Genomic DNA, 27658 nt, shown 5'->3' with positions numbered 1-27658 from the left:
AACTCTGCCAAAGATACACTAAGGTGTGAGGAAATTTATTTAAATGTTATCTAAATAATGAAAATATTATATAGTATTATAGATACTTATTGAAATTAATAATTTAATAAATACTTAAACTATAAAAGTTAGACTAAAGTGTGAGGGAATTTATTAAGTATTTAAATAATAGTTTAAATAATATACTGTAATAATACACTATATTAAAATACTATAAGAATACTATATTTGAGATCTAATTTTATGATAATTGCATTCATAAATATTTCAATAATATAATGGACATATATAAAGTTATTTGTTTATCTAGGAAATGAAAATCACACAAATGTTCCATTCATGCTTTCCAAACAAACAAGGATGACAGACTTTGTCTTAAATAGAAGATGTATGCGTCTGAGGATTATAAGCTTGGATAGTTTTGGATTTAAAAGGTGGAGATGACTCTGTCAACTATTTCGATGTCATGAGTGAGAGACAGGGAGGCAGGTGTAGATGGGATGGCACATGATGATCTGTTTTTATGTGCTAATATACTTTTTACACCCCAAACTCACGGCATCTTTGACATTCTCAACATGTTTGTATTATCCGTCTAAAAACATGACAAATAAAGTTTTAATATAGCATTTGCAACTAACTCTCATTTTTCGAGCAATTTTACACGTGATCATTTCTGTAAGCGCAGTGTTTGCCATGCATCCATTTATTATAGATTAGACGGTACCTGTTGGCCCTCAGCATCATGACCTCCACAACGCGGCACTAAGGTGCCCTTTGGGTGGACTTACGTGCTGTTCCTGTAGTGATTTCTGAGGGGGAGACGAGAATACATTCAAATCATTATTCATAATTCATTCACTTTCTGTGCAACTACCCACAATTCCTTCCGTTCAATCACAAATATATCAACAAGGTGATTCAAGTGTCAACATTTCAATAAGCAGTCAAACATGCTAGAAGACTCCCATTTGAATGTAATCCACAATGAGAAGATTTTGTGCGGTCCAGAACATCACATTTTCTTCACCCGTATGCGGAGGAATTAGTGGATGTGGATAAAACTTGACCTCCTTTCAAGGTCGTAGATTTTAGCTGTTCACTCAGTGACTCACTGATTTTGTCAACAGTCCACACATTTTTGTCAACACATTTCTTCCAAGTAAATTCTACAAGTACAAGCATCTCGTACCTCCAGAAAGTATCCGAGTCTGCCGACTGATCTCATCTGTCCGCTGCTTGTTACAGCTTTATATATATATATATATATATATATATATATATATATACTGTATATATATATATATATATAGATAATAAACAGCTCATGAAAGTAGCTTGTGCAGTCCACATGACGTACTCCGATACAGCAGGCGGCGTAGCTAGCGGTATGCACGCTTAAAAGCCATGATTGCGCCTCGCCATTACACTGAAGAAGAAGAAAAAAAAGAAGTCGAAGAAGAGCTTATGCATAAGAGAGTGGTAAACTATTTCCCATCTTTTTACCTGATTTACTTCGTTCACGATGTCCACCGATACTCTTCGTTGGGAAACCTTACAAGCTCTGAAAAACTCGTCAAAGGGAAAGATCACATTTGATCCCTTTTGGTCGGCGAGGGGTGAGGTGAGTCAACAAGTCTTAGCATTTTATTCAGTCCAAAATATTAAACGTATTGCATATAATGGTTCTGGTACTTTTTCAACCTGGGAAATTTATTTGAAAATAATGCCACGTTTGTTGTAAATGTTTACTTTTGTTTAATAAATGAAATAAATAAACACATTTTAGCCTAACGTAGCTTATTTAGTCGTAAATAACAAATGACTCAGTTAAACTCATGACTCTTCAAGAGTGTTGTATTTTTTTACCCTGGGAAACGAAGACAATTATTACATGAACGATGAAGGCTGAATTATGCCACAGCGTAGTCACTACGTCCTGATCCTGTAATAGCGCCGCAGCTATGTGGCTGAGCGTGTGACTTGCAGGTCTCTACCAAAACGATGGGTAGGGCCAGTGTTTTCCCTTGTGTGAGCAACCACAACCCTGGTTGACTAGCTTTGTAACGTAGTAGCAGGAAAACATTGGCGACTGAAGCACAACGCCGACATTAGCTACCAATTCGATTTAAGGTGGAATTAACTTAATATGCAGCATGACTGTTTGCCCACTGATTGTCTGTTTTATGTGACACTTATCGATGTGAAAACATTTTAGGTAAGACACTACCTTTGGCTGACAATCACTGAATCACTGGAATTTTTATTTTATTTGTGAAAATGCAATAAATGCACTTTTCTCCCATCATTTCAGCTTCTGGACCACATTCGGCCTGATCCAGTAAAAAAAACAAAAAAACACTGGACCTAGACTTCTGAAATCTGGACTGGATTAATCTACAGACCTTGAAGGTTCATCAAAAGACAGTTTCTGTTCTGGTCTAATGTGGTTTAGATGCTGAAAAAACGAGACTTGTGCCTTTTATTGCATTTTTTTCACAAGCACAATAAAGGTTTCACAAATCATAAAGTGTGTTTAAGACCTTCAGAGTCTGTAGATTAATCCAGTCCACATTTGAGAAGTCTAGTTCCAGTGGTTTTCGAACTTCCTAAAGTGGTTGAAATGCTGGAAAAAAAAGACATGGCTGGTTTTTGTTCAATGCATGGCGCAATGAATGCACTGTCCACACTTGTAAAATGATATCATGCATTTACAGACAGCTGAACAATTAGACATAAAATATAACTTTGTTTGTTCCCCTTCATTGCTATCATTCCATTTAAGGTTGAAGACTTGTATTGTTTCTATAGGATGTTTCTGTGTTGGACAGGATAGCTTTACTCTTTACTATTTCCTGTCATTCTTCAACATGTTTTGTTATTTTTGTAGGATATTTTGGCAGGTTATAAAGACTCGCTCAGCCTGTCTTCTCAGTCTGGAGTCATCCTGCAACAACTCACCTCCCAGTCCCCTCAGAAGTTTGCAGGTTTGAGCTTTAGCTCTGGTCTTTCCAGTCCCGGACTCTCTGCCTCAGATTGCTCCACTGGATCAAGTGGTGACACCACTGGCAAGAACGACACAGTCACTGCAGCACAAGAAGAGGCAAGTCACGTCCCCACTTCTCACAATCAAGTACACAAAACACAAATGAAATCAGATTGCAGTGTAGTTTACAGCGTTGGGGTGGTGGCTCATCCACACAAACACGCGCTCAGCATAGCCGCGTACAATGCCATTGCTCCTCTACAGTTACATTTGGGCTGCACTTTGCTCCAATTTGGATTCATAACCGGAAAATAATGCATATTTTTAAAATTCTTCTTGCGTCTCTACCACAGGACAGTTTCAAGCACAGCTCCAAATCACATAGGTCAGCTACGCTGTGCACGCACATGTGTGCGCATGTGGATGCTGCCCCCCCCCCCCAAAAGCTGTAAACCGAGAGGAAAGACTGTTTTGCAAATGTTGTTGGCGCACACGTGGATGTGAAGTGATGTGATGCTCCTCTTTTGAATTCTTGCCTCTGTTCTTTCCTCACGTCAGATTGAAAGTCATAACGAGAAGGATTCGGAGGAAGTCAGGAGTCCCTCGTCCCCGCCAGCCATATCCTTGCTCTCTCCTGAAGCCATGGCAACGACTGGAAGCATCCTCCAGATAGAGGAGTCATACCGTAGAAAAGCACGGGTCAGAGCGATGAGCAAATCTTGACTTTTTCTAACTTTAAGACTGAATGTGAACGTTGTATGTTATGTTTTTGTGGAATAGAGGGCTTTCAGAGTGCATCAAGAGCTCCATGAGGAGATGGTAGCGCAGGTGGTTCGCGGTCAGAACGAGCAGCTGAAACGCTTTGAAGAGCGCATGGAGTTGAAGCAGAGGCAGGAGTACCAGAGCATGATGGATATGATGGACAGAGAGTGAGATGACTAACATATATACTGGGCAGTAGGGGGGTGACTTTCCTGTTGATGTTTTTTTGTTACATTACTGTGCCGTAGGACAAAAGAGAGCATTGGTCGTCAAGAAAAGCTGAAAGAAGAGCATCGCCACAGATTGAAGGTATTGGTACAAGCCAAGCACACCGTCATCCGCTTGGAAACGCCTGGCAAATGTTTGATGACTTGTCCTACTGTTCCAAAGATCCTCAACCTCCGTCTGAGGGAAGCAGAGCAGCAGCGCCTGAGGGAGGCAGAGCTGGAGCGACAGCGGCAGGTTGAAGGCAAAGAGAGACTGCGTAACCTCAACTCCATTCAAGAGGAGATCCTGCAGCTCAACCAGCTGCTGGAGCCCTCCACCCAGACCCAGACCACCGTCCCTTCAGCCAGTGTTGGCACGTACAGCACCCGTGGGAACCAACTGTGCTCCCAGGTGTCTGAGGTGGTTCGAAAGACGACAGACGTGAGTGTAATATTTGGTTGATGTTTTTATTCTTCGATCAAATCACACTACATGCATCTCAAAATGCATTATTTTAAACGTGAAACTTAGGGAGTGCTCACTCTAGGGCAGTCGTTCTGTGCTTGGGCCCACTCAACACCTAAAGCACTGAACGATCGACTCATGTGAGGCCCGACACGATTCCATCCACATGCAGGTACGCAACATAGCAAAGTCAAAGAACGGCAGTATTGATATCACTCACAGCAGTTTATTTCATGATAACCAACACAATTCCTTACATAAATAAAACATAAGAATCAGGATGATCCGAAAGTGATACTGACAACACAACGTTCACCTGTGACTCGTTTATGTCATGAATTCATGAACTCCTCTCACAAATGATTGACAGCGGCATTCTTATCCACAATAAATAATAACGACTCCAAAACAAGGGTCAAAATAGTCCACATTTACAGTAATCCCGTGCCAGTTCATGCTTCAAATTTTGCGTCTTCACTCTATCACGTTTTTTCAAAATATATTAATTGATAAATCATGCTGTTTTGTGGTTAAATACGACTTATATTTAGTCAAAAATGTACACAGTCAAGCAAAATGTATTATTTTTGCCAAAATTAATTTCATTTGCATTTCAAGCATAAAATGTCTAAATGAAGTAAAATACAAATACAAGGCATTCAAAAGACTCGTTCAAAGATGTTGTAATGATATGTAGTATTCTACACTGGGCACTAGGTGTCAGTAATGTTACTGTAATGTTGGGCATGACCCACAAGCACCAGACTTGATCACCGGAACAACAGGCTCTTATTGCAGGTTTGAATGATCTCACAAGAGGCACAATAATCCCTAACATAGTCTATTGTTGCAGCCGTAAACCTCGCTATGCTAAAACTTAACTCTGAACACCTAACGTCACTTCCTGTCTGCACCACCAGTACACATTTCAAGCAACACACACAAGCACGGGTCTTATTTATGTCTTAAATGATTGCTGATTTTTTTTTTTATTATGTCTACTATATTGTGGAATAGGAGTGTGAAGGGGAATTTTGGGGTGTTATTTCATGTCTAGAGGTCTCTAATAATGTTAAAAAAACATATTCAGAAGGTCGTAAAGATGTTTTCTGCACTCTAACTACCAAAATATTCCATTTATAAATAAGGAATCCTACTTGCAGAAATTCACTTATCACATTCAGGTCTGGAACCATTTAACAGTGGTAAACGAGGGACTACTATAAAAGAATTTGTAGTTATACAGCAGAATGGAACCCATCATTTCATTAATGCAATCGCCCCTCTTGCAAGTAATTCATGACAGAGGCAACATTTTAGAAAATGAATATTACTTTAATGAGGATTGAAACTGGTTTGAATACTGGCTATTAGCAGTCAGTTCCGGGTATCAGGTCAGGACAGCAGTTATATGTTCAGGTGATTGCAGGATGGGAAGAGAATGTCCAGATCCAGATTTATAGTTGAACTTCTTCTGTAATCGTTATTGTGTGTGTGTTTTTTGTTTTTTTTTCTATGGACACACACTACCAATGAAACATAATGAGGTACACATTATGGCTATAACACCGTGGTGCTGCATTGATTCCTTTACGTTCCCCTCTAGTGTCGTAATCAAGAGCTACATGGAACAACACATTAACTTAAATGAAGAAGACTATGGGTACTACTGAGATATTCTTATCTACAGCTGCCCCTAAATTTGATGTGTGAATTTGACCATCAGGTGTCGGCATTGTCTGAGGTAGAGCTGACAGCTCGATGAGATGAACTAGAAGAGTGTAGTTTTGGTCGTTTACTTGAATTACTGTACATCTGTCCTTACTCGGCCGTCGGCTCCAGGAATGGCAGTCTTGACAGTGCCTACTTGCCAGTGGGTTTACTGATCCATGATAGGAATGACTGTGCCCATTCTTTTTGCTCTGCCATTTCTGTGGGGTTTGTAAGCGCTGGATGTTGTGCTTCCAGAAGTGATCTACTAAAACTTACGAATGACGCCACCTTTTCCGACTCAGCAATTCTGCCTCAGCATTTGAGGGAGTGGTCGCCCCAACAAGGAGCTGGGCGTGATAACCCAAGGAGGAGACATAGGAGACATAACCCAAGGGCCTTCATTTGAGGATGCCCTTTATTTCAATCAGGGCCATCATTAACATGTCCTTTGGCACCGTCTCAGCACCCAGCGTGGTACGGAGGGCGTTCGTTGCATATGTCACTTCTCGTTCCCATGAACCATAAAGTGTGGAGTGTTAGGTGGATTGAAACGGAAACAAATCTGTTGCAGCTGCTGCCACAAATGCACAGTAGTGATGGGAAACACAATTTCTTTTACTACTCGAGTTCTTATCAGTCACTCACTGAAGCTTTTTGAGGCAAATGCCACAGCCGACACACACAATGTGGGAACATTTCGGTTTTAAACAGAATGAACATGGTGAGCGCACGAACACAGACGACCGACACGGACAGTTTTCTTAAGTTGGGGGGGGGGGGCTACCGATGTAGGTGCCTTGGCCAGCGGAGCCTTCGTCCCAACAGTCAACGCTTACTGAGGCGTTTGGCCGGCAATATAAACAATACAGTGCAAAATGGTGCACTCTCACAACCAGTGTCGCTGGCTACATCGCAAAAACATGCATACAGGCAGCTTCTGTGTCAAGCTAATGTCTCACACAGGTACACCGTACACTATACTTGAGTACCATCTAGTGGTTCAAATGTATAGTATACCTCATGACAATTATTGGAAAAATTGTCAAAACAATTTTTTTTCGATTTAAAATTGGTTATCGAGGATAATTTGTAGCACAATTATGGACCAGCAAAATTTGTTATCGTGATAGGCCTATCTGTCAGAGTAAGGGTTGCACATTTAATTCAGTTTTTAAAAAAAAAAAACAACAAGCAAGCAAGTTTTGACTGGTGCAGCTCTAATGTGTGAGCGGGGCCAGGAGAGGTCCCGCCCAGTACGAATGTAGTAGTGTGAGTTAGGGATGCACCAACGCACATATTTTCGCTTCTGATCTGATCCCAATACCTGAATTTGGATATCAGCCAGTACCAATACTATCCCGATACCAGGGCTCTTTTTGGTTTAATATTGTTATTATTATTATTATTGTTGTTGTAGCATCTACAGACACTACAAAAATGACAAGGATGTGCTCGATCAAAAATCGCTTTATTGAATAAAACGGGTTAGTGTCGGAATATCTGTCAAAGTAGCAGAAGAATATGAACGAACGTAGATGTCTCCACACATGCAGCACCGCACGCATTCACGGCTTCAGTGACGGTCTGACAACACAGAACTCATCATTCTACATTATCATTAATTCTGGTTTGATATGAGACTGTAATAAACTCCTCTCTGCAGGCAAGTATGATTTTGTAGCCAGCAAAAAGTTGTGTAGTGTTAGGAATTTGTGATGTCTGACTGTTTTGTGTGGCCGTGAACGCGTCTGGCAGAGCGCTTGTGTGTGTGTGTGTCTGTGTGGATGGCTGATGACCTGCTGATTGTTCCAGTGTAAAAGGTGTTGAGGACTTGAGCTTTGAGGAAGTGTGGAGTGTCTGACTCGTCTTACTTTTTGACGGCATCTTTACAGGGACAGTATCCCAGCGTGGAAGACATGACCGTGGCAGAGCGGGCCCTCCATGAAATGAGGACACTGATCCGCTTGATGCAAGAGGAAGCCGCCAAAGCTCAGGAGGAGAAGAAGAAGAAAGAGCTAGAGGAGGAAGAGTCCTGCAGGAAGCTGTCTGAGCTGAAGACTCAACAGCAAGCCCAAGAGAAGGCAGAGCTGTCTGCTAAAGAGAAAGCACATAAGCAAGGTACACTCACAATTCTTCCCAAAAACATATCCATTTTTGACATGATTCCCATTCGAGCATGCTGCTTTCCTGCTTTACTATCTGAAAACCTTGTTCAGCGAAGTTCCGCGATCATGCATCATAGAGTTTCTTAAAGAAATAAATCTTTTTATTAGATTTTAGATAATGGAAACAGGACCCTTTGGCAGGCCATTTTATTCAGTATCTAGTCTTACAGAGGAGACTTTAAGCCGCCATCCCGTATAAAGAAAAGCCACACCATTTGAACATTAAAGAACCTACCGTACTTCTCTGTTCGAAAAGAGTAGGGAATTTTTCCCGGTAAAGTAGATCAGTTTCTATCTTACAAGCTCTACTCCCTAATTAAATTGATAGATTACACTCCCGAGAAACAGGTTTTGTCATTAATAACGTCACATATTAAGGTCCAGACACTTACATAACACTTTGTGTTGATAGTGTCGTTAAACTTTAATCAATTAATCAATCAATCCTGCTTCACTAATGCATGGCTGCGCTTGTGTGCACTTACTGTCTTAAAGGCAGATATCAATTGTTGTTGCTTGACTTTAGTTGTGTGAAATGATCCTATCAAGTGTGAGATGAGTGTTTGACCTTCATGTCCTCCAACAGGGCTGCAGAACAACGCTGAAGACACAACGTTGAAATGGTACGATGAGTTGCAGGAGTCTCTTATTCAGTGCGCTCAATCCATAGAAAAGCTCGCCTCCTCAAAGGATGTCCAGGTTGGTTTGTGCACTTTCTCATCAAGATGACGTGAACCACGCCACTGTCTGAGTCATCTCTAGGACTGTGACACTCTGCTCACGAGATGAGATTTTAACATTACTTTTAAGAAAGTACAGTGACAAAATATATGACTTCACAGACTTAAAAAATATATATATATATTTAACTAATTCACAAAACATGGTGCATTTTGGAATATTTTACAACTTTTCAGGAGCACAACTCCCTACTTTCTGAGAAGTATGCATTACTCACACATTACTGGGGGGTTTTTTGTGTTTAAGCATAAAAATCGTATTTATTCATGGGCTAATACTAGGGTTGGAAGTAGTTGAATAATCTGAAGGTTGTCGTTTTGAGTACTTGGTTAGTCCCTAAACAAGGGGTCGGGTCATGGATACGTCCCTAAAAAAACAAAAATAAAACTATTTTAAATGAACAGTTTCATTCTGAAAGGACATGTTCCTTCGCCTTCACTGCCAATGATGCTGAGTTGGCTACATCTTGCTTTAATTTCACATATACGGGAATGAGTCAAAAATGTCTCGATATTTTAGTGTTTTTCAAACTATTTCAGAGTAGGCCTACACATGCACTCTGAACTTAGTTGAATTATGTAGTTGTAACAGGTCAAATTGGAAAAAAAAAATAATAATAATTTTTGAAAGTTTATAAGTTGTGTAATGTTTTGCAGCTCCAGACTATTTTTCTTTGCTGGAAGAGCAGGCAAAATGGCTCTTTTGATGCTAAAGGTTCATTTATCGTGTGATTTATTGGTTATCGTTCCAGGCCGAGAGTCTGCAAGACAGTTTTTTCTGAATGAGAAATCTCATCGCGTTTTAATCTCACGAGATCTCCGAACACGAGATCTTGTCACACCCCTAGTCATCAACATGTCCATCTTTCTGTCTATGTTTGTGTATGTGTGTGTGTGTGTGTGTGTGTGTATGCATGCGTGTGCAGACACAGAGATTGAAGTTGGACCTCCAGAAAGCCTCCATGATCCCCATCAGTCAAATTTCCTTCAATTCTGGATCTCATCTACGAGGAATCTTTGAAAAGCTGGACAAGCTGCTCTCTGGTCAGGCGGTGGTGTCTGGGGGCAAGTCAGTGTCCACATCGCAGCATCCACAGGGCCTGGACTTTGTGTATTACAAAATGGCTGAGAAGTTTGTGGTGAGTACTACATCCCCACACCCATCTGTTAACAGCAGAAGATGGCAAGGTCATGCGGCACCTCGGGATTTCTTGTTGTAGAAACAAGGTGAGGAGGAGGTGGCGGCTCATCACGAAGCAGCCTTCCCCATCGGTGTGGTGGCGTCGGGTATCTGGGAGCTGCACCCCCGACTGGGCGACCTCATACTCGGCCACCTGCACAAAAAATGTCCGTACACGGTTCCACACTATCCTAGGATGAAGGACGGCACGTCTGTGGAGGAATATCAGAGGTGAGTGAGACAAAGGGAGCTGTGAAAGTCAGAGGGAGGATGCCTTTAATAGCCAGTGGCTTTTTCACTCCACAGAATTCTTGGTTTCCGCGTGGATGACTCTGGGGTTGAAGGTCAAGATAGTTTCCTAAAAAGGATGTCTGGCATGATCCGCCTCTATGCTGCCGTGATCCAACTGAGGTGGCCGTTTGACTCCAAGCAGGGGGTAGGAAGTGTTTGACTTCTTGTGTGCTGAGTAATGCCTTTGGAAGGATTGGAAAAGTCAATGCATGATGCTTGGTGCTCGTTAACACTGGCATCTGTCTTTCAAAACTCTTTGTCTTCTTTTCCTCAGTGGAACAAAACACTGACAATTGCTTGTTGTGCTTTCAGTGGTCTCGTCATGGTCTGAACAACGGCTGGCGCTGGTTGGCTCAGATGCTCAACATGGAGCCCATTGCTGACATCACAGCGACGCTGTTGTTTGACTTTCTTGAGGTGCGTCCTACTTGGAATGTGGAAAACAGAAGCCTCAATGACTTCTTTGGGCCTTTGACTTGTCTACTCTGAGCAAATGCTGAAACACACACACAGCCCTTTTCCACTGTGGCTGGTTCCAGGTAGGTTCCCCAGCTTTTCTTTTCCATGATGGAGGCGCCTCAGGGATGCCGAGCTAGAGCCCTTTTTCCTGCTTCTTACTTGGCTCCAAAAGCTTGCTGGGTTGAGTGTTGAAGCGTTTGCATCATGAAGTAGGGGAGGAGTTAACTCCGCCTCCCAACGAAGCCATTACCAGCAGTGAAGTTGTGTGTAGAGGAAAAGGGGTAACAGGTGTGTGAATGTCCACGCTTTATTGTGTGTCTGTGTGTGTGTACTCCTTCAGGTTTGTGGTCATGCTTTGTTGAAGAGCTATCAGGGCCAGTTCTGGAAACTCCTCCTGCTTCTGAAAGAGCAATATTTGGCCAGGTACACACTCACGCACCACTTGCTTAGCAGCCATGGTCAGGAACACTCCTTACTTGCATATGATGACCCGCGTGTGTGTGTGTGTGTGTTCCAGGATTGAAGCTGTAACAAGCAGTGGACAGATGGGATCAGTCTGCAGACTCAGACACTTTCTGGAGGTACGAGATGCTTGTAGAACTAATTACTCCAAGAGAATTGAGAGAATGCAGATCACCACCAATACCTTTCATTTTGTTGACCTATAAAATCTATCTACAATCTATCACCTTGAAAGGAGGTCGAATTTTTTCCACATCAGCAGTGATGTTCTGGACCGCACAAGATATTCTATATATTCTAATAAGATTTAATAAATATGAAATGAGTATTTGATTAGTTGCTGATTTTGTGTGTTTATCACAATGCACTTAATTTCTCTACGTGTCAAAGGTACAATGCATTCTAGAGGTCACGGGAGGACCTCATATCAGCTGAGGAAAAAATACAAACATTTACTTTCAACCACAGTAGCATCTCTTTTAACTGTGGTAAATCAATCCTGTTCATCCCATCTAAAGGGTACCGGCCAACAAGAAAAAACAAACACATAGTCTGTCCCTACAACACAAAACAGTTTAAACCCACAATATTTCCTCCTCGATCCTCGAATGTCCCGAAGTCGCGGATGTATTGTACAGCACCCCAATACTTTTGAGTTCAAGACAGTCCGAGATTCACCACACGTGCACCTCTGCAGTCCTCCTGGTTTCCATTCCATCCCAGTACTCTGAGGAAAAAGTTAATCCTGTTATTTGGACCAGAAAGGGCAGGATGCTGAACATACAGGAAGAGGGTGGTGTGGAAGCAGGGTTCTTTTAAGAGCAGCTTTAGATACTCCAATAGAAAGTTGCCATTTTAGAAAGCACCCTCAATGGAGAGGATGTGTAGCGATGGAGTCAAGGGCTGTGGCTTTGGCCAAGTATTCAGGGCTGGCTTGCGACTACGAAATGACAGTTCACTACGACACCACCTTTCTCCCACATACTATGCTGTCCTTCCATCCCTTCCTAAAAGATTCAATCATTTAGCCTCTAACAAATAAACAAGACACAGCCACTTTGGTTTCAGGCGGGTCCATGACCATCATTACATCTGAAGGGGATGCTAACGAAGGTGATACCACCCAAACGACCGCCACAGGATACGCAATTGTATCCTAATTGCTAAAGAGCTAAACCATTCCTGTCTGGACTTGCCTCCTCCTTTGGAGGATAAATAGATTGGATCTTGCACCAAGTTCTTAGACTACAGCTGTCCTATCTGGTCTGACTTGTGTGTGTCCCACCTAGTTTTTGAGCATAAACTGATGAAGCCTGCACATTCAAATCACACATCGTAAGCACATCGCATACACATGACTGTGTATTTATGTCCATTATTGAAATATCGATACTTGAATGACATTACTGATATTTATGCGATTGAATGGAAGGCATTGTGGCTGATGTAGTGAAAGGTGGTTCCACAGAAAGTGAATGAATAATACAAATCGTGAATAATAAATTGACTGTTTTCTTCTCTCCCACACAGAAATCACTGCAGGAACGGCACATAAGTCCACCCAAAGGCCAGCTTAGTGTCGCGTTCTGGCGGTCATGATGCTTGAGAGAAAGCTTTGGATAATCAGGCTGCATGGACTCTGCATCTTTCTCCTGCAGTGAAAGACACTAATGAATTCAATGGAATCATGTTTAAGTGTTTTATTGCAACTCCAGAGCTGAAGCTCCATAACATGACTGTGAACATAACACAGCAATGGCTATCTCGTACTTAAACTTGAACATTTAAAGCAGTGGTCTTTTACCGTGGATGCCGTTTTTTTTCCACAGCGAAGGTCCGAATCTTATTTTGCCTTAAATTGCATCAAACGGTCTAACTCATACGAACATCAAATGTAATGAAACCTTGCTTATCACCCTTAACACAATTATTTTGGCACCTCAATTGCAGTTAAAGAAAACTGCACTGGTTTCTCTAAAGCAGGGGTCACCAACACAGTGCCCGCGGGCACCAGGTAGCCCCCCACGACCAAATGAGGCGCCTGCTTTTCATTCAGGTTTTCAATTAGTAATGTGAGAACACTAGAAAGAAATGTATTCAGAAACATAAAATGTGAGTTGTGGATACTAGCATTTTGTGAATGAAAACAAGCATATTTGATTTGTTTGGGTTAAAATAAGGTAAGAAAATCCATCCATCCATCCATTTTCTATACCGCTTCTCCTCCTCATTAGGGTTGCGGGGGCATGCTGGAGCCTATCCCAGCTGACTTCGGGCAACAGTTTCTACAAAAATGAGTAGCTCGTGGCCATTTTCATTTTCTAAAGGTAGCTCTCGCAAGAAAAAAAAGTTGGTGACCCCTGCTCTAAAGTGTCTCTTTAGCAGGATATCTGCAACAGTACAATCTCTTAAAGTTTCACATTTTCTTGTTATTGCTGTAGCTGACATTGGGATTTGCCCGAATTTGTCACACAATTCCTCTTTCTCTTTACCTTTTGAGTAAGATCTCTGCAGCTGCAGCCCTCCTTCCTTCCCAACTCCCCCGTCAGTGAAAGACGTTTTGTGCTGCTCCAATATCCATACAATCCTTAGTGACGACACATTAGCACGTCACTGTGCTATGAATGAATGTGCTACGACTGTCGTAGATTTTCCATAGGGGGGTCCGCGCGCTCACATCAGACTTGGGTGGACACTTCCCCTCCAATGATGAGTGTTTTGTCAAGTTTGGCGCTGGATTCCGGAATATATTGGTCTGTCCGTTCACTTTTAAATGTTCGCTTTTCTTTGTCAACTTTTCGTTTGAGCAAGGTTCTCATTTGAAGATTAAGCAGCATAGAAAATAGATGGATGGTTCGAATTCGCTCGGCAAGTAAGCAAATGATTTCATTGGCTCATTTTGAGGCACGTAACCGTAATAACTGAAGTAATCACGCCCGCATTCAGCCGCTGCGATCGGTCTGCGAGCATGATTTTATGTTATTATGCTTCCCGTTCACTTTAATTGGTCACAAGTCGGTAAAGGGCCATCACTGGGTCCGGATCCGGACGGAGGTCTGTCATTTGTTCCTGGTAGTTCCTGGCAGAGACTCGACTTTCACTGACTCACGGGTGCTCAATGAAGATTAGAATTTCACTGAATCAGGGATGCTCATGCATGTTAGGTTAATTGGAGACCTTTGAAATTGACAATTGGAATTGTCCTTAGGTATGAATGTGAGTGTGAATGGTTGTTTGTCTATATGTGCCCTGCCAATATACAATATACTCCATATTTATCTATTGATTATACAATAGTGTAGTATATTAGTATATATTATTGAGACTCTAGGTGTTGTAATATCTTGTTTTAGAAGTACAGTACATACGAGAGGGAATGTCAAGCTAGCATCCACTCAGCATTCCTGGCCACGCAGCCTTCTTGGAAATATGGAGTTGTGAGTTATCGATGTGCTCCTAGGGAAGCGCTTTCACTTCAAACTAATAAAATCAAAGTATTTAAACAATGTATTGTAGTTCTGTTGGTGGAGCCAAACCAACTGATACCAAGTGATACTAATATTTACACCAGGGCTGTCCAGGTCCAGCTCGTTTTTTTATTGGCACATTGTAAAATTAAAATAAAATCAATATAACTTTTTTAAGAGCGAAAAGGCATAATGTAAAATGATTATATTTGGTTTTTTTTTTAAACTTATTTAAAAAATAAAATTTTAAAAATTAAAAACCTACAGCAAAAATGAAAAAAGAAAGAAAAGAGAAATGCAGTCTGTTTTCTCTCTAAATCTACGATCTATACTGTCTTATTAAGTCTTTTTTCCCTCTACAAAAAAAAAAAAAAAGTATTTAGCAATATGCAAAATTCCTTTGTGGAAAAAGTATGGACACGCCTTCTCTACTCGAATGAGACATTGTTGTCTTCAAGCAGCAGAAGCATTGCCTTTCTAAATTACATTTCTCCATATACCTTCACATATGACAAATATACAATATATTTAATTCGAATTTACAGTACAATAAGGTGTCCTTAAAGTCTGATATAATAATATACATACAGGATACAAAAGAGTTTAATTTCATTATTAATGCATAAATAATCAAAACCTTTTAACGCCACAAGATGGCAGTATCATGAGGTGTCAGCATCCACCATTTTCTTGTATTGTGTCTTATATTGGGTGATGTGAGCGTAAAGGTGATTATACGGGTGTTATTTCATGTCTATAGGGCTGTAATAATGATTTTAAAAAACACATTTAGAAGGTTATAAACACGTTTTTATGCTAACTATGAAAATATCCAATTTATAAATAAGGAATCCTACTGGTCTTTAACCAATCAACCGCGATGAACGAGGGATTACTTGTATATGCGTTAGCGTCCAGAAAGAAGGTGACATGCTGTATAATTCTATGGAATAAATGAGTCCAGAATTTGTCAACATAGTATTTTAAACAAGAATATCAACATGAAGAAGTATTAAGTGTTCACATACAATCAAGGGTAAAAAAAATACGTCCAATTGTATTCTAAAATCTAACCAACAAAGTCATGAAGCATCGGAACGGTTGCACACATAAGAAGACATGATATTGATTTGACACTGATGCAGTGGCGGAGCTACGGGGTAACCCAGTCACTTTCCGGTCCACCCCCACGGCTGGGGGACAGTTTTGACAAACGCGGCTCTCCAGTGAGGAACATTAGTTCAGCCGAACCGCCGTTTCCGCTTGGACGCATTTCACTGCAGCACACAACTTTCCGTGTGGACGAGTTGTCAATAAAACCGCTTCTTGCATGAACTGCAAGCGTAGGTAAGTTTTCCATGATTACTTTGATCGGTTCCGGTCAAGTTCTCTTACTATGTTGACTTTGACTTCAATTTCAATTTCAATGAAGCGCGATTCAGCACATGAATATGTTAATAATGGTAGCTCTCTGTATCAGCACGAGTGGGCATGTAAAGGTCAGAGTTAAAACAGGAGCCACTTCCGTATTTGGCCGCCATGATGGGGAGCAGAATCCAGAATCTATGCATTTAAAACATGTCCTCAGCACACTGCTCAGCTATTAATTGCTCTTGTAGACGATCGAACAGCAGGCGGAGCTACGGGGTAGCCGGTGGTGGCTGTGGCCACCCTTCAATTCAGGCTTCAACGCGTTACCACGCCGTAACGGTCTCATGTTGGCCACACAAATGAAACATTTCTGGCTCCGCCACTGCACAGGTGACATCCGTTTTCCATGTGACGTTGCACAAAATACATCAAATACACGCTAACATGATTTCCTTGAACAGCACAACACATATTTTGCGCCACAGCGGATCAACAGCCTTCAAATATTGTATTTATTGACAGTGACTTCATCCATACGGCGCCCGTGCAGGCGTCATTGCTCGTCACGCCTGAAGTCCCTTGACGTGATAACTGCACGAGTACACGCAACACGGAAACACCGTGGCCAAATTCATACACGTTTTTTTTTTGTTCGTAACAAATTGTACAACAATGTGTTATTCTCTGATATATTATTTTAACAGTACTACAGGAAAACACCTTTACTGTGTTGTGCTCTGAAACATTTCACAAAAGAGCACGATAAAGTGGGAAAAAGAAGTATTTGATCCCCTGCTGCTTACAAAGACACGGACAGCACGCTAGCTTTATTTGAACAGGAAGAGACACCATGTAAAAACTAACTTTAAATCAACTATAGAAAGCATGGGAGGTTTCTCAGTGTTACCTCAAAACTAGACTCCTTGCTTTTGACATGGCTGATTTATCACGTTTTGGCACAAATCTAAGCAAAGCATCTTGGAAGACTTTCCCATGACATATGATGTGCACACACACACACATGAAGTAAAGTAGGTGGAAGTAGATGGGGTCATTATACTGTATATGCTGCCCTGGTGTACTCAGTCACCTGGGATAGACTCCAGCTGTAGAGTATGTATTATTATGTATTGTCACACCATCTCAGCAATATAAACATCACTTGCTCAGGTTGACGCTACACATGTTGCACAATAAAAGCAGCAGTTATGCTACATCAAACTGTTACTTATACGTACTTTTGAACACATTTAAACGGTCTATTGTCGTCAGAGGTGCAGCTGAGGCGTCTTGTCGGGGTAATAATGGAAATAACCAAAGAAGAATGTGTTGAAATGTATGGTGGGACTGTGTAGCAAACAGAAATGATAGCAGAGTGGAATCAGAGCGTTTTTCGGCCAGGGGTGTACACAGTACGGGCCAGGGTTCATTTTTGGCCCACAGCTAATTTTCTGCATATTTAGAAAATGTGATAAATTCATTATTAATAAAAAATATTATTATATACTGTGCTACAATCAAGCCTCATTTTTTGTACAATTCAGTTTTCATCTAAAATTTTCGCAGAAATTCTGTTTTTTTTTTTTTTTTTTGATGACTTGGTTTTTGTCGAAACTGTTCACAGAAATGTTGTTTGTTTTGTCAATTGTATGATTGGGCTATTGTCGAAAATTTTCCCCAAAAAATTAGCCTTTTTGAATGATTTGGTTTTTGTTGAACATTTTTGCAACGATTTTTTCTTGGTTTTCGCATGATTCAGTCTTTGTCGAAAATATTTGCTAAAATATTTTGGTACCCTGTCTAGGATTTTGTATGATTTTGCTACGTTTTTGCTAAAAATGTTCACTAAACTTTAGTCCTGGTTTTCATACATTGTCTTGGTTTTTGTATGATTCGATTTTTGTTGAACATTTTTGCTCAAATATTGTCTTGGTTTTCATATGATTCAGTTATTGTTGAAAATTGTCACCAAAATGTTGTCTAGCTTTTTGTACATTGTCTCGTTTTTTGTCTGATTAGGGTTTTGTCAAAAATGTTTGCTAAAATTTTGTCTCGGTTTTTGCATAATTAGATTTTCGCCAAAATTCTTCACAAAAATATTTTCCTAGTTTTCGTACACTATCTCAGTTTTTGTGTGGTTCGGTCGATGGCAAAAATTGTCGCTAAAATGTTGTCTAGCTTTTCGTACATGGTCTCGGTTTTTGTCTGATTAGGTTTTTGTCAAAAAATGTTCGATAAAATTTTGTCTCGGTTTTTGCATCACTCGATTTTCACGAAAATTCTTCACAAAAATATTTTCCTAATTTTCGTACACTGTCTCGGTTTTTGTGTGGTTCGTTCGATGCCGAAAATGTTCACAAAAAGTTTGTCTCGGTTTTGGTGTGATTTCGTTTTGAAGCTTTCGCCAACGTTTTTCCCTGGTTTTCATGCATTGTCTGGGTTTTCAGACGATTCGGTTTTCATCCAACAGTGGCCGAGCAAAGCATCCTACGTGTTGCTGACTCACTGTCCGCCCACTTTATAATGAGCACAGTTGCAAAATAATTCGCCACGGGGCCAAAAGAAAGAGCGGCAACAATTAGGTAAAGAAGGCGAGAAACGCTATTGAATTCAATGTCGTCGGGGTGGACGGGAAGTCCGCATCAACAACACGTTCCATCCTGTCCCCCAAAAGTGGACACCCCTGCTCTACCTTCTACCTACGGAGTTACTGACAAGCACATTCTGACACCTGAACATGCAAACGCACACAAAAACGACCTGCGAGCCAACCGCTCAAGAAAGAAGAGTTTGTGCTGACTCAGCGGGGTCAAACGTGTCACGCTACACGGCATGCGAGTGCTTGGTTATACGAACAGACGCCATCTCCTCCTCTCACGTGTGACCGGCGTAGCAGATGGATCCAAATATGGATCGATATCTTCTTGTCTTCCACAAATAGGAGTGTGTTTGTTGTTGTTGTGGGTACTCATACTTGTTGTTTTATTCATATGTTCTTATAGTGACTTTTTGCAACTATGGACTATTATTCTCAAACAATTGTACATCATAAAAAGTACTAATTGTATTATTTTGTTGATATTGTTACAATGTCTTATATTGGTGTATTTATTTTGTTGTTCACAAACACATTGTTGATCAAAATCTTTTTTTTTGTTTGCCTAAAATGTTTTACTGTGATTATCGTCACGATCAACAAATTATTATCACAAAATCATTCAATGACCTTGTACAGTCTCATAATTGGTATGCGTATCGGTATGATACTGGCTCTGTATCGGATCCATACCAACATTTGCAGTACCGCCCGTCCCACCGTGGCCTTCACTTGTGGTCACCGGCAGGGGGGGTTTCAAGGTGTGAGGCGCAGAAGACTTTAGGGGACGTGAGGCAGCTTGAGAAAAATGAAAAAAAAAAAAACAAAACGTCCCCTGCTAAGCTAACTTGAATATAATCCGTTTTTTTTGTTCCGATGGTGAGTAAACAAAGCAAAAAAAAACGCCACAAAATATGCTTCACACAAACTGTCACACTTTAAAAAAACCCTGATCCACAGTATGCTATGCTATGCTATGCTATGCTATGCTATGCTATGCTATACTATGCATCTAATTCTCAAACAATGGCTTTATCCTGAGTTCATACATAAAGTGTCTGTCTTAAATAGGAATACATAGCTTTTAAGTGATTAGAAAAAGCAGTGTTAAATAGCTTCATTCTTAAAGGACAAGTAAATATTGATTATTGTATACGCCAGCGGCAATAGATGCCGGAAATCTATTCTCTAATGCTCCAATAAGAATATTTACACTTAAGTATTGTCACTTTGCACAGAACAATGAAACTAGTTAAGCCTCTCTCTGCTTTCCTCGTTTATCCGGCACGTGTACCCAGAAGTAATCTAACAGGAGTTAGCATATTCCGACACGTTCAGGCTACGGATGGATCGTCTCATGATGTCCTCTGAGCTGAGCAGAAGGGACGGTGGATAAAGGAGAGAACACCACTACCGCTCAATCTACAGGACCGCGCTGTCAGTCCAGGCGAGGGCAAAAAGTCCAAACGGTGCCGCCACCGCCTCATTCCCAGCTCTTCCGCCGGGCTGCTCTAGCGACAATTTTCCAGACGCCTTTCGAGCAACACCCTGGAAGCGCACGGCGGCTCAGGTGTGATGTCACTGGCCGACAAGCCAACACGCCAACACGGCATTGTGTCCTCACAGCAGGTCGTCGTAGTCCATCATTTTCGAGTGCTGCCGGCTTTTCCACAGACGAAACAAGCGGAAGTTGAAATACATCTCAATCATCTCTTTGCCTGTGGAGAAAAGAAAGTCTTTACTTAATTGTTCCCAGCAACTAAGTGGAACTACGCTCTTCATCAACGGAAATCTGATCTGACTGATGGACTACAAGCTGATGGGGATGTCAAAAAATAGGAACTATCCCTTTTAAGGTTTGGTTGAGATGAACCAGGGGCGTCCAAACCTTTTCCACCAAGGGCCACATACTGAAAAATGAAAGGATGAAAGGATGTCAGCTTTGTGAAAAAACATTAGTATGAACTTTGGCCTTTGCTGTTTTTTTTCCCCCATTTTTTGCTGCCCCCTCCCCAAATATTTCAACTTTCTCCCTAAGTAATTTTTCTTCTTCTTTTTTCTTTCATTTCCATAATATTTTGACTTTACAACTTTTTGTTTTGTTTGTTTTTTTTGTCAAAATCTTTTGTCTTGTAAGATTTCAACTCTATGCTACTGAAGTGACAATTTTATTCTCGTAAAATGTTGTCTTTTAATATTTTGCCTTTTTTCTTGTAAAATTACAGCTGTTTTTTCCATTTCTGTGGTTGATTTTTAAAAAATATATAAATTTAACAGCTATTTCAATTTTCTTCTGGTAAATTTTCCTCTCATAATTCTGACTTTATGCTCATAATATTTAGACTTGATATTTGTAATATTATTTATTACTTTTTCCGCAACCTAATTTTCCAAAAATTTTAATTGTTGTTTCTCATTATATTACAACTTTTAAAAAAACACAACTTCTTTTTTCTTTAATATTTCAACTTTATGCTACTAAAATGATGTTATTTTTCCTCTTAATATTACCTTATTCTTGTAAAACTTTTTCTCAAATTTCTCTTGATATTTTGACTTTATTTTTTTATGAAATCACTGCTGATTTTTCGCTGCTGTTTTTTTAAAGTTTTCTTCTCAAATTCTATTTTTAGAATGTGCCGTGGGCCAATAAAAAAACAGCCCTGAGCTAGAGAGACGGCAGTGGGACAGAGGGTAGAGGGAGAAAACAGGACAGAGGGGTTGAGGGACGAGGGAACAAAGCAACGATGTCCTCGATGGGTTTGTCCTTTGGTGAGGATGTAAAGTGCTCTCACCCTGTGCAGACAGCTCTAGTGGGGACTTGAACTCAACGCAGGAGGGTCTCATCAGTCTCTTCAGAGTCTGGATCAGCTGCAAGCAAAGGGGCGAAACAGACAAAGAGAATGTGATTCAAAAATACCAAATTCCAAACACCAGCAGGAGTGATTGCATAAAAACAAACACCTTCCGTTTTCCATCGTTGTCTTTTATTTGGTTTGCCTTTGCTAGCTAAGCTTTTTTGAATCACCTCATTAGATTCCTTACGTCCGGTGTCGGATGGAGCAACGAGGCACACCTGAAGCCGCTTTGCAATTAGTGTTCTTCAGCACAATGGTGGTGGGAGGAAGACACGTGTTATTCTTCTTCCTCGTCCCTTTATCGCCCTGTTCCAGTGTCCCGTATCCCTGTCTGGTATTACTACCCCTGTTGTTGTAGTCACTGTCTCTTCCAGGTTTCCCTTTACATACAGGTACTTGTCTCCCAGCCATTCTCGATCCAACGCTCCGCCTGCCCAAATATAGCTAAGCTGGGGGTGTCCAAAGTGCGGTTGGGATCCATTTGCGGCCCATGTCTCATTTTGTATGGGCCCGTGGCACATTGCAGAAATTAAATTGAACAAAAAACCAACAACAGTGGGGAGAACAGAACAAAAAGGCACAATGTAAGAAGAGAAAAAGCTGAAAAGTCGATACTAATAACATTGCTTTGTCTTTTGCCTTTTTGCAAAATGTAAAAAATTTACAGTGTTTTCCAGATCAGACGCACCGGATTATAAGTGGCGTTAAACGAACCAAAACAGTTTTTAAAGTGAACGCTTAAAATACACAACAATACACCCACTTTTTCAGATCACTCCAATTCCACAAATCCATCAAAGTCTTCATCTTCAGTGTCTGAATTTAACAGCATCAAGCACGGCCGGAATCCCTTCTCATCATTATCCGAGTCAGTCGCGTTGCTGTTAGTCAGCTGTTCAGTGATGATTCCAGCCCAGGCATCCACGATCCACTGGCGGATGGATAGTGGCGTAACTCGCCAGGCGTTGGCTCCCTGTCTTGGTGAATGTGTCTTCGCCTTCTGTCTTCCAATGCTCCCACGCAGCTCGCAATTTAGTTCTTTTGTTAATCCACCCGGAATGACGGGAAGATCCAAATTAGTTTGCTTCACTTGGGTTTTGACAGTATCAGTGAGATGGGCGCGCGTGGAGTCGCAGATCAATAAGGACGGAGATTTGTGGAAAAAAACATCTGGTCTCTTCACGTAAACTTCTCTCAGCCACTCAGTCATCTTCTCGTCGTCCATCCAGCCCTTTGGGTTAGCCTTGATGATGACGCCGGCTGGAAACTTTTCTTTTGGCAAAGTGAAAAAGACCATGGGTGGTAGTTCCTGGCCATGAGCCTGGCAACGGAGAACTACAGAGAAGGATGACTTCTCGTTCCCTGTGGTGCGTACAGACACCGTACTGCGCCCCTCGTCCTCGTCCTCGACCTCGTCCATGTTGGTGATGTGTTCTGCTCGTATCTTCTTTTCAGTGATCCTGTTCTTGCAGTAGGTGCGGAAAACCACCAGCTGTTCTTCGTGATCCTTTGGCAGTTGCTGTGAGATGGTAGATCTTGTGCGGATGGAGAGATCACACCGTTTCACAAAATGAAAGCGCCCAGAAGGACCGCCGCGAAAGTCGTTTATCTTCATGTCGCATGCTACCGCTGTTGCCTTGAGTCCAATAGAGACTGTAGAGACGCTTCTACCTGCTGTTTTCTGTTCAAGTTTTTCGTCTAACTGTGTTCATCTCGCTTTGTTCCCTCTGAAACTCTGTTTTTACTTGGCACAGTTCCTCTTCTTGCTTCCGCCACTTCCGTACCATCACTTCATTAACACTGAATTCTCTCACAGCTGCTCTCTTCCCTATGTTCCACTGCGTGACTGATAGCCTTGAGTTTGAATCCACTTCGTTAGCATGTCTCTTACCAGGTGGCGTTTTGTCCTTATACACACCCACACACCATAATGTTATGTTATGTGCTTCTCTCTGGCAAGTCGACAACGATGTAGTCCGTGACAATTCCAATCACAGCGACAGTAGATACAAACAGCTTTGGTCTTGTTGCAAGAGCCATCTGCCAATCAAAATACTCCTTTCTTTCTCCATTTCTGCGCAATATTTTTGTTCCAACTTGTAGCTACAAGGTCACCGCTGCTTCCTCAAACTGCGGCGTCGGCCGAGGGTCAAAAAGGGCGTGTGAACATAAATCGTAAATAAAGGAAACTTTCGTTAACGCGTTAATAACACATTAACTTTGACAGCCCTAATATAAATATAAGTAATAAATACATAAGTAATACATACATCATTTCCGGAACACATTTACAGCAACACACATACGAACACAAGTCTTAATTATGCCTTCGCCTGTCAGGATAATCAATAAATCCATTAACCGCATGATAAATACAAACTCAACCATTTTGCCGGCCTCGATATATTGACATGTTGCATGCGTGTTTGTTTTCCTCCTCCCTATCTACCAAACAGGCTGGATGACATGGGAGTTCACTCTGTGCATCTGTCTCAACACCTGGGTGTGTTGGTTCTATAGCGGAATGAACAGAATGAGTGAACCCTCCTGTCAGTCATTCTTTGTCCCAATGGGTGGAGGCGGGGCTGCAAGAGTGCTGCAAGCGAGAGTCGTGAGGAGCAACAACCAAACAAACGCAAATATGAATGAAGGCGCGAAAGCGATGGTTTCTAAGGCGAAAGCCACAGCCCCAGTGTGGGAATATTTCAGGTTTTAAACAGAATGGACAAGCTGAGCTCATGAACACAGACGAGCCGATATGTTGCATTTGTTGGAAAGTAGCGGTGATGAAGAAGGGCAGTACGACCAACTTGCATGCTCATCTCAAACCCAAACATCCTGTCCAGTTTTCCCAACTGGGAAAGAAAACTTTGCCCCAACAGTCGACGCTTACTGAGGCGTTTGATCGGCAACGTAAATAAAACAAAACAGCACAAAATGGTGCGCGCTCACAGACAGTGTCCTTCGCTACATGTTGAGCCTTCCTGTTAAGAAATAATACCCGATCTTCATTAGTAAAGTGCAATTTTGTTTACAGGGACTTGATGGTCCATTTTATTTTTTTATTATTGTGTGTGGTTTTTATTGGATTGTATTTACAGAGACAGTGTTTTTTTTATTGTTTTTTGTTATGATTGTGATTTTGAGTCCATTTTATTTTTATTGTTTGCTTATTGTTTTAATTTATTTTATATGAAAGCCCCTGACAATCAAATTAACGTTTATTGCATTTGTCCTCGCATTATTATGCCATATATTATCATTAGATCAATGAAAAAATGGTCTCAAAATAATGTTGACAATAATATCGTTTATTAGCAATAATAATTTGTAGTACAATTATCGTCCTGCAAAATGTGTTTCAGTGACACTACATTGGTTAATAGGAGTGTAAATTTGACCACGGGGTGTTATTTCTCGTCTAGAGGGCTCTGTAATGTTAAAAACTGAATTTAGAAGATTATGAACAGGTTTTATATGCTCTACAAAACTATTACATTTAAAAATTAGGAACCCTACTTTGGGGGAAATTCATGTATCACAGTCGGGTCTGGAACCAGTTAACCATGATAAATGAGGGATTATTGAAGTGTATAGTGTATGTGGGTCTATTCTGCATATGGTCTCTGTGGGGGTGAAAGGGCTGTAGTGGTACTGCAGGAGGTTGGAGTATGTAAGTAAATGTGGGCGCATGTCATTACAACAAGGGTAAGTGTGTGTGTGTGTGTGAGTTGGGTGGGCGTCTATTTCGCTGTCATTCAGTGTGTAGTGTTAGCGGGTGTGTGGGCGTCCACTGTTTCATTGCCTTCACTCTGCCCGTGCTATTGTGGGACAAGACAGCAGCCAGATAGTCCAGCTGCTAAAAAGGTCATCGTTCACAATGTATGCACGACCTTATGACAGTGAAAACCCATAGTTCATTATTTTACAAAACAATCAATTGAAATCATTGTACACAAGGACTAACTCAAAATTACACCAGACGTGATCAAAGTATCAAAACTTCCATATGTTTTAAGTCCGCTCAACTTTTCCAAATGATTGCAGTGAAACCTTATAAAACTTGTAAGTTGCTGCCAAAAACAGCATTTTTCTGAGCCATTTGCACCATTCAAATTATTCCAACAGATGCTCCGTCTGGTGATACTGTATACAAGTACATGTCATTACCGTAATCCAAGGGAAAAGAGAAGGCTTTCATTCAAAACAGAGCAGGGTTCCTTCGCGAAAGAACAAAGCCTATTTTTACAGCCTAGGCCATCTACTTGTATATGTAGAGCAACAATTCTTTTTTTTCCACATCCTCAGAGTCAGTTCTTTGCCATGTGGTGCCATGTTGAACTTCCAGTGACCAGTATGAGCTTGAGAGCAATGACACCAAATTTAACACACGTGCACACCATTCCTCGTAACAATAACAAGTGCAGTGTTTCCTAAAGGACTGCAATCTGTCTGTGGTGGCGGTGGTTGATTGGTCACTTGATGCTGTTGTTTATGCTAAGTGGCTGTGACTACCTTTTCTCCATTTGCACTCCCCAGCACGTAGCAGCCCATGATGTGGATGAGGTTGGGCTCAGGGTTCAGCTTGCTCATCAGCTTGCCAAGCCGCCGCCAGAAACTGCACACAGAGGACAGTCAACGCTTTAAAAGAACCGCAGACAAAACGAGCTAAGTGAGCTTTCAAGAAGACTGAGGAGAACGTACGTTTACTTCGACTGCAAAGCAGAAACCTGACACACTCACTGATTGGCTTTGAACGCACTTTCATTAAATGACTAAATTATTGCTGGATTGTCCAAAAATGACCAGAAATACTGAAGAACCTACTGGATCATGTCTTCCTCCTTTTCCACTTTGGCGAAGGTGGCAACTTTGTTCTTCAATAAATACAGATGGCCTGGTCCTCCCTGGGGAAAGATTGATTATAGTTGAAATGGTGATTACAGTTTAAAGAAATGTGCAGGGACAGAACAGCACTTGATGAAACGGGAGGCTCGTGTCTTAAAGACCGGAAAATGTTTGGAGGGGTGGGAGCCAGCCTGCGTTGCCTACTCTAGTGCCGTGCATAATTATATTGTATATTTCGGCCTGCAATTTGCTGCTTTCGAACAACGTGCAATTATGTCAGCAAAAGCCCCCAAACCTGCCATTTTGTGTGTTCCTCATTCTCCCGGTTCTTCTCTGTCTTCTTCTACGTTAATTTACCTGCACACCCACGTCCACGTAAAGCGGGTGAACGAAATCGTAAAAATGTCATTTATACACTTGTTATCCATCTTCTTCATGTTTCATTTAGTTAGTTAGTTTATTAAATTATGAAAAAGCACGTTAGCCGTTTTGTAAGTGCTGGTTTCAAAGGGAAAACCAAATGATACACAGATTCATCTCCGTCAAAGCTGCTCAGCAAAATGTCCTTTCCTGTTGATGCTTTGTTTTGCAGACAGCCCTGCATCCACACCCGTAGGCCCGACTCCTTATTCTGTCCCACTAGAGTTGGTCCCCGCTTTTCACAGGTGTTACGTTCCAGGACCACTAACAAATGGTGCAAAACAGCAGTCATCAATACGCCCATAAAAATGTCTATTTTTGACAAACGGCTCATTCTCCCTGACACGCCAAACCCTCCTGCTAGCTTTAGGTTGCCATTCTCTTCCGATTTCAGATCAACAGTTGCAATAAAAGTGATCGCCAAAGTGCGAAATCTCAATGCTTGAGGGGAAAAAACATTATCAATGAAGCATAAAGACGTAAACATGTACAACTGGTGGTCTTTCTTAACAGTGGTACATGTAAGCTGCGCATTTTAGCTGTATTATCACATATTTACAAATGATTAACAACTTATTTGGAATGAGGTGAGTCTTCTGCAGTCTACTTTCAGAGAAAAAAACGTGTTTGACTCAAAATCCACAAATTTTCAGGGCTGTGACTGCTGA

General features: G+C 41.2%; 2 protein-coding genes across 3 annotated transcripts in view; one reads left to right on the top strand and one right to left on the bottom strand.

The window, feature by feature from the left end:
• Positions 1 to 1449: 1449 nt before the first annotated feature.
• Positions 1450 to 15490, top strand: gle1 (GLE1 RNA export mediator). The gene is made up of 15 exons (XM_054774947.1): positions 1450 to 1624; positions 2891 to 3103; positions 3545 to 3685; positions 3767 to 3915; positions 3997 to 4057; positions 4139 to 4396; positions 8026 to 8251; positions 8885 to 8997; positions 9965 to 10177; positions 10259 to 10449; positions 10525 to 10654; positions 10822 to 10926; positions 11309 to 11391; positions 11486 to 11549; positions 12961 to 15490. Exons 1-15 carry the CDS (start codon positions 1526 to 1528, stop codon positions 13027 to 13029), a joined length of 2115 nt encoding a protein of 704 aa, XP_054630922.1. The 5' UTR covers positions 1450 to 1525; the 3' UTR covers positions 13030 to 15490.
• Positions 15491 to 15872: 382 nt separating this feature from the next.
• Positions 15873 to 27658, bottom strand: part of LOC129179808 (NMDA receptor synaptonuclear signaling and neuronal migration factor-like) — a 48834-nt gene continuing 37048 nt past the window's right edge. For both annotated transcript variants that reach the window (XM_054773527.1, XM_054773528.1), the window contains 4 exons: positions 26550 to 26629; positions 26238 to 26340; positions 21660 to 21735; positions 15873 to 20582 (listed from right to left, as the gene is read on the bottom strand). In XM_054773527.1, coding sequence (XP_054629502.1) covers positions 20485 to 20582; positions 21660 to 21735; positions 26238 to 26340; positions 26550 to 26629 — 357 coding nt within the window. In that variant the 3' untranslated portion in view covers positions 15873 to 20484. The remainder of the gene's footprint in view (positions 20583 to 21659; positions 21736 to 26237; positions 26341 to 26549; positions 26630 to 27658) is intronic.

This window comes from Dunckerocampus dactyliophorus, chromosome 4 (assembly GCF_027744805.1).
Source record: "Dunckerocampus dactyliophorus isolate RoL2022-P2 chromosome 4, RoL_Ddac_1.1, whole genome shotgun sequence".
NCBI lineage: Eukaryota > Metazoa > Chordata > Actinopteri > Syngnathiformes > Syngnathidae > Dunckerocampus > Dunckerocampus dactyliophorus.
The sequence above is the reverse complement of the archived record's forward strand: the minus strand, read 5'-3'. Positions and strand labels throughout refer to the sequence as shown.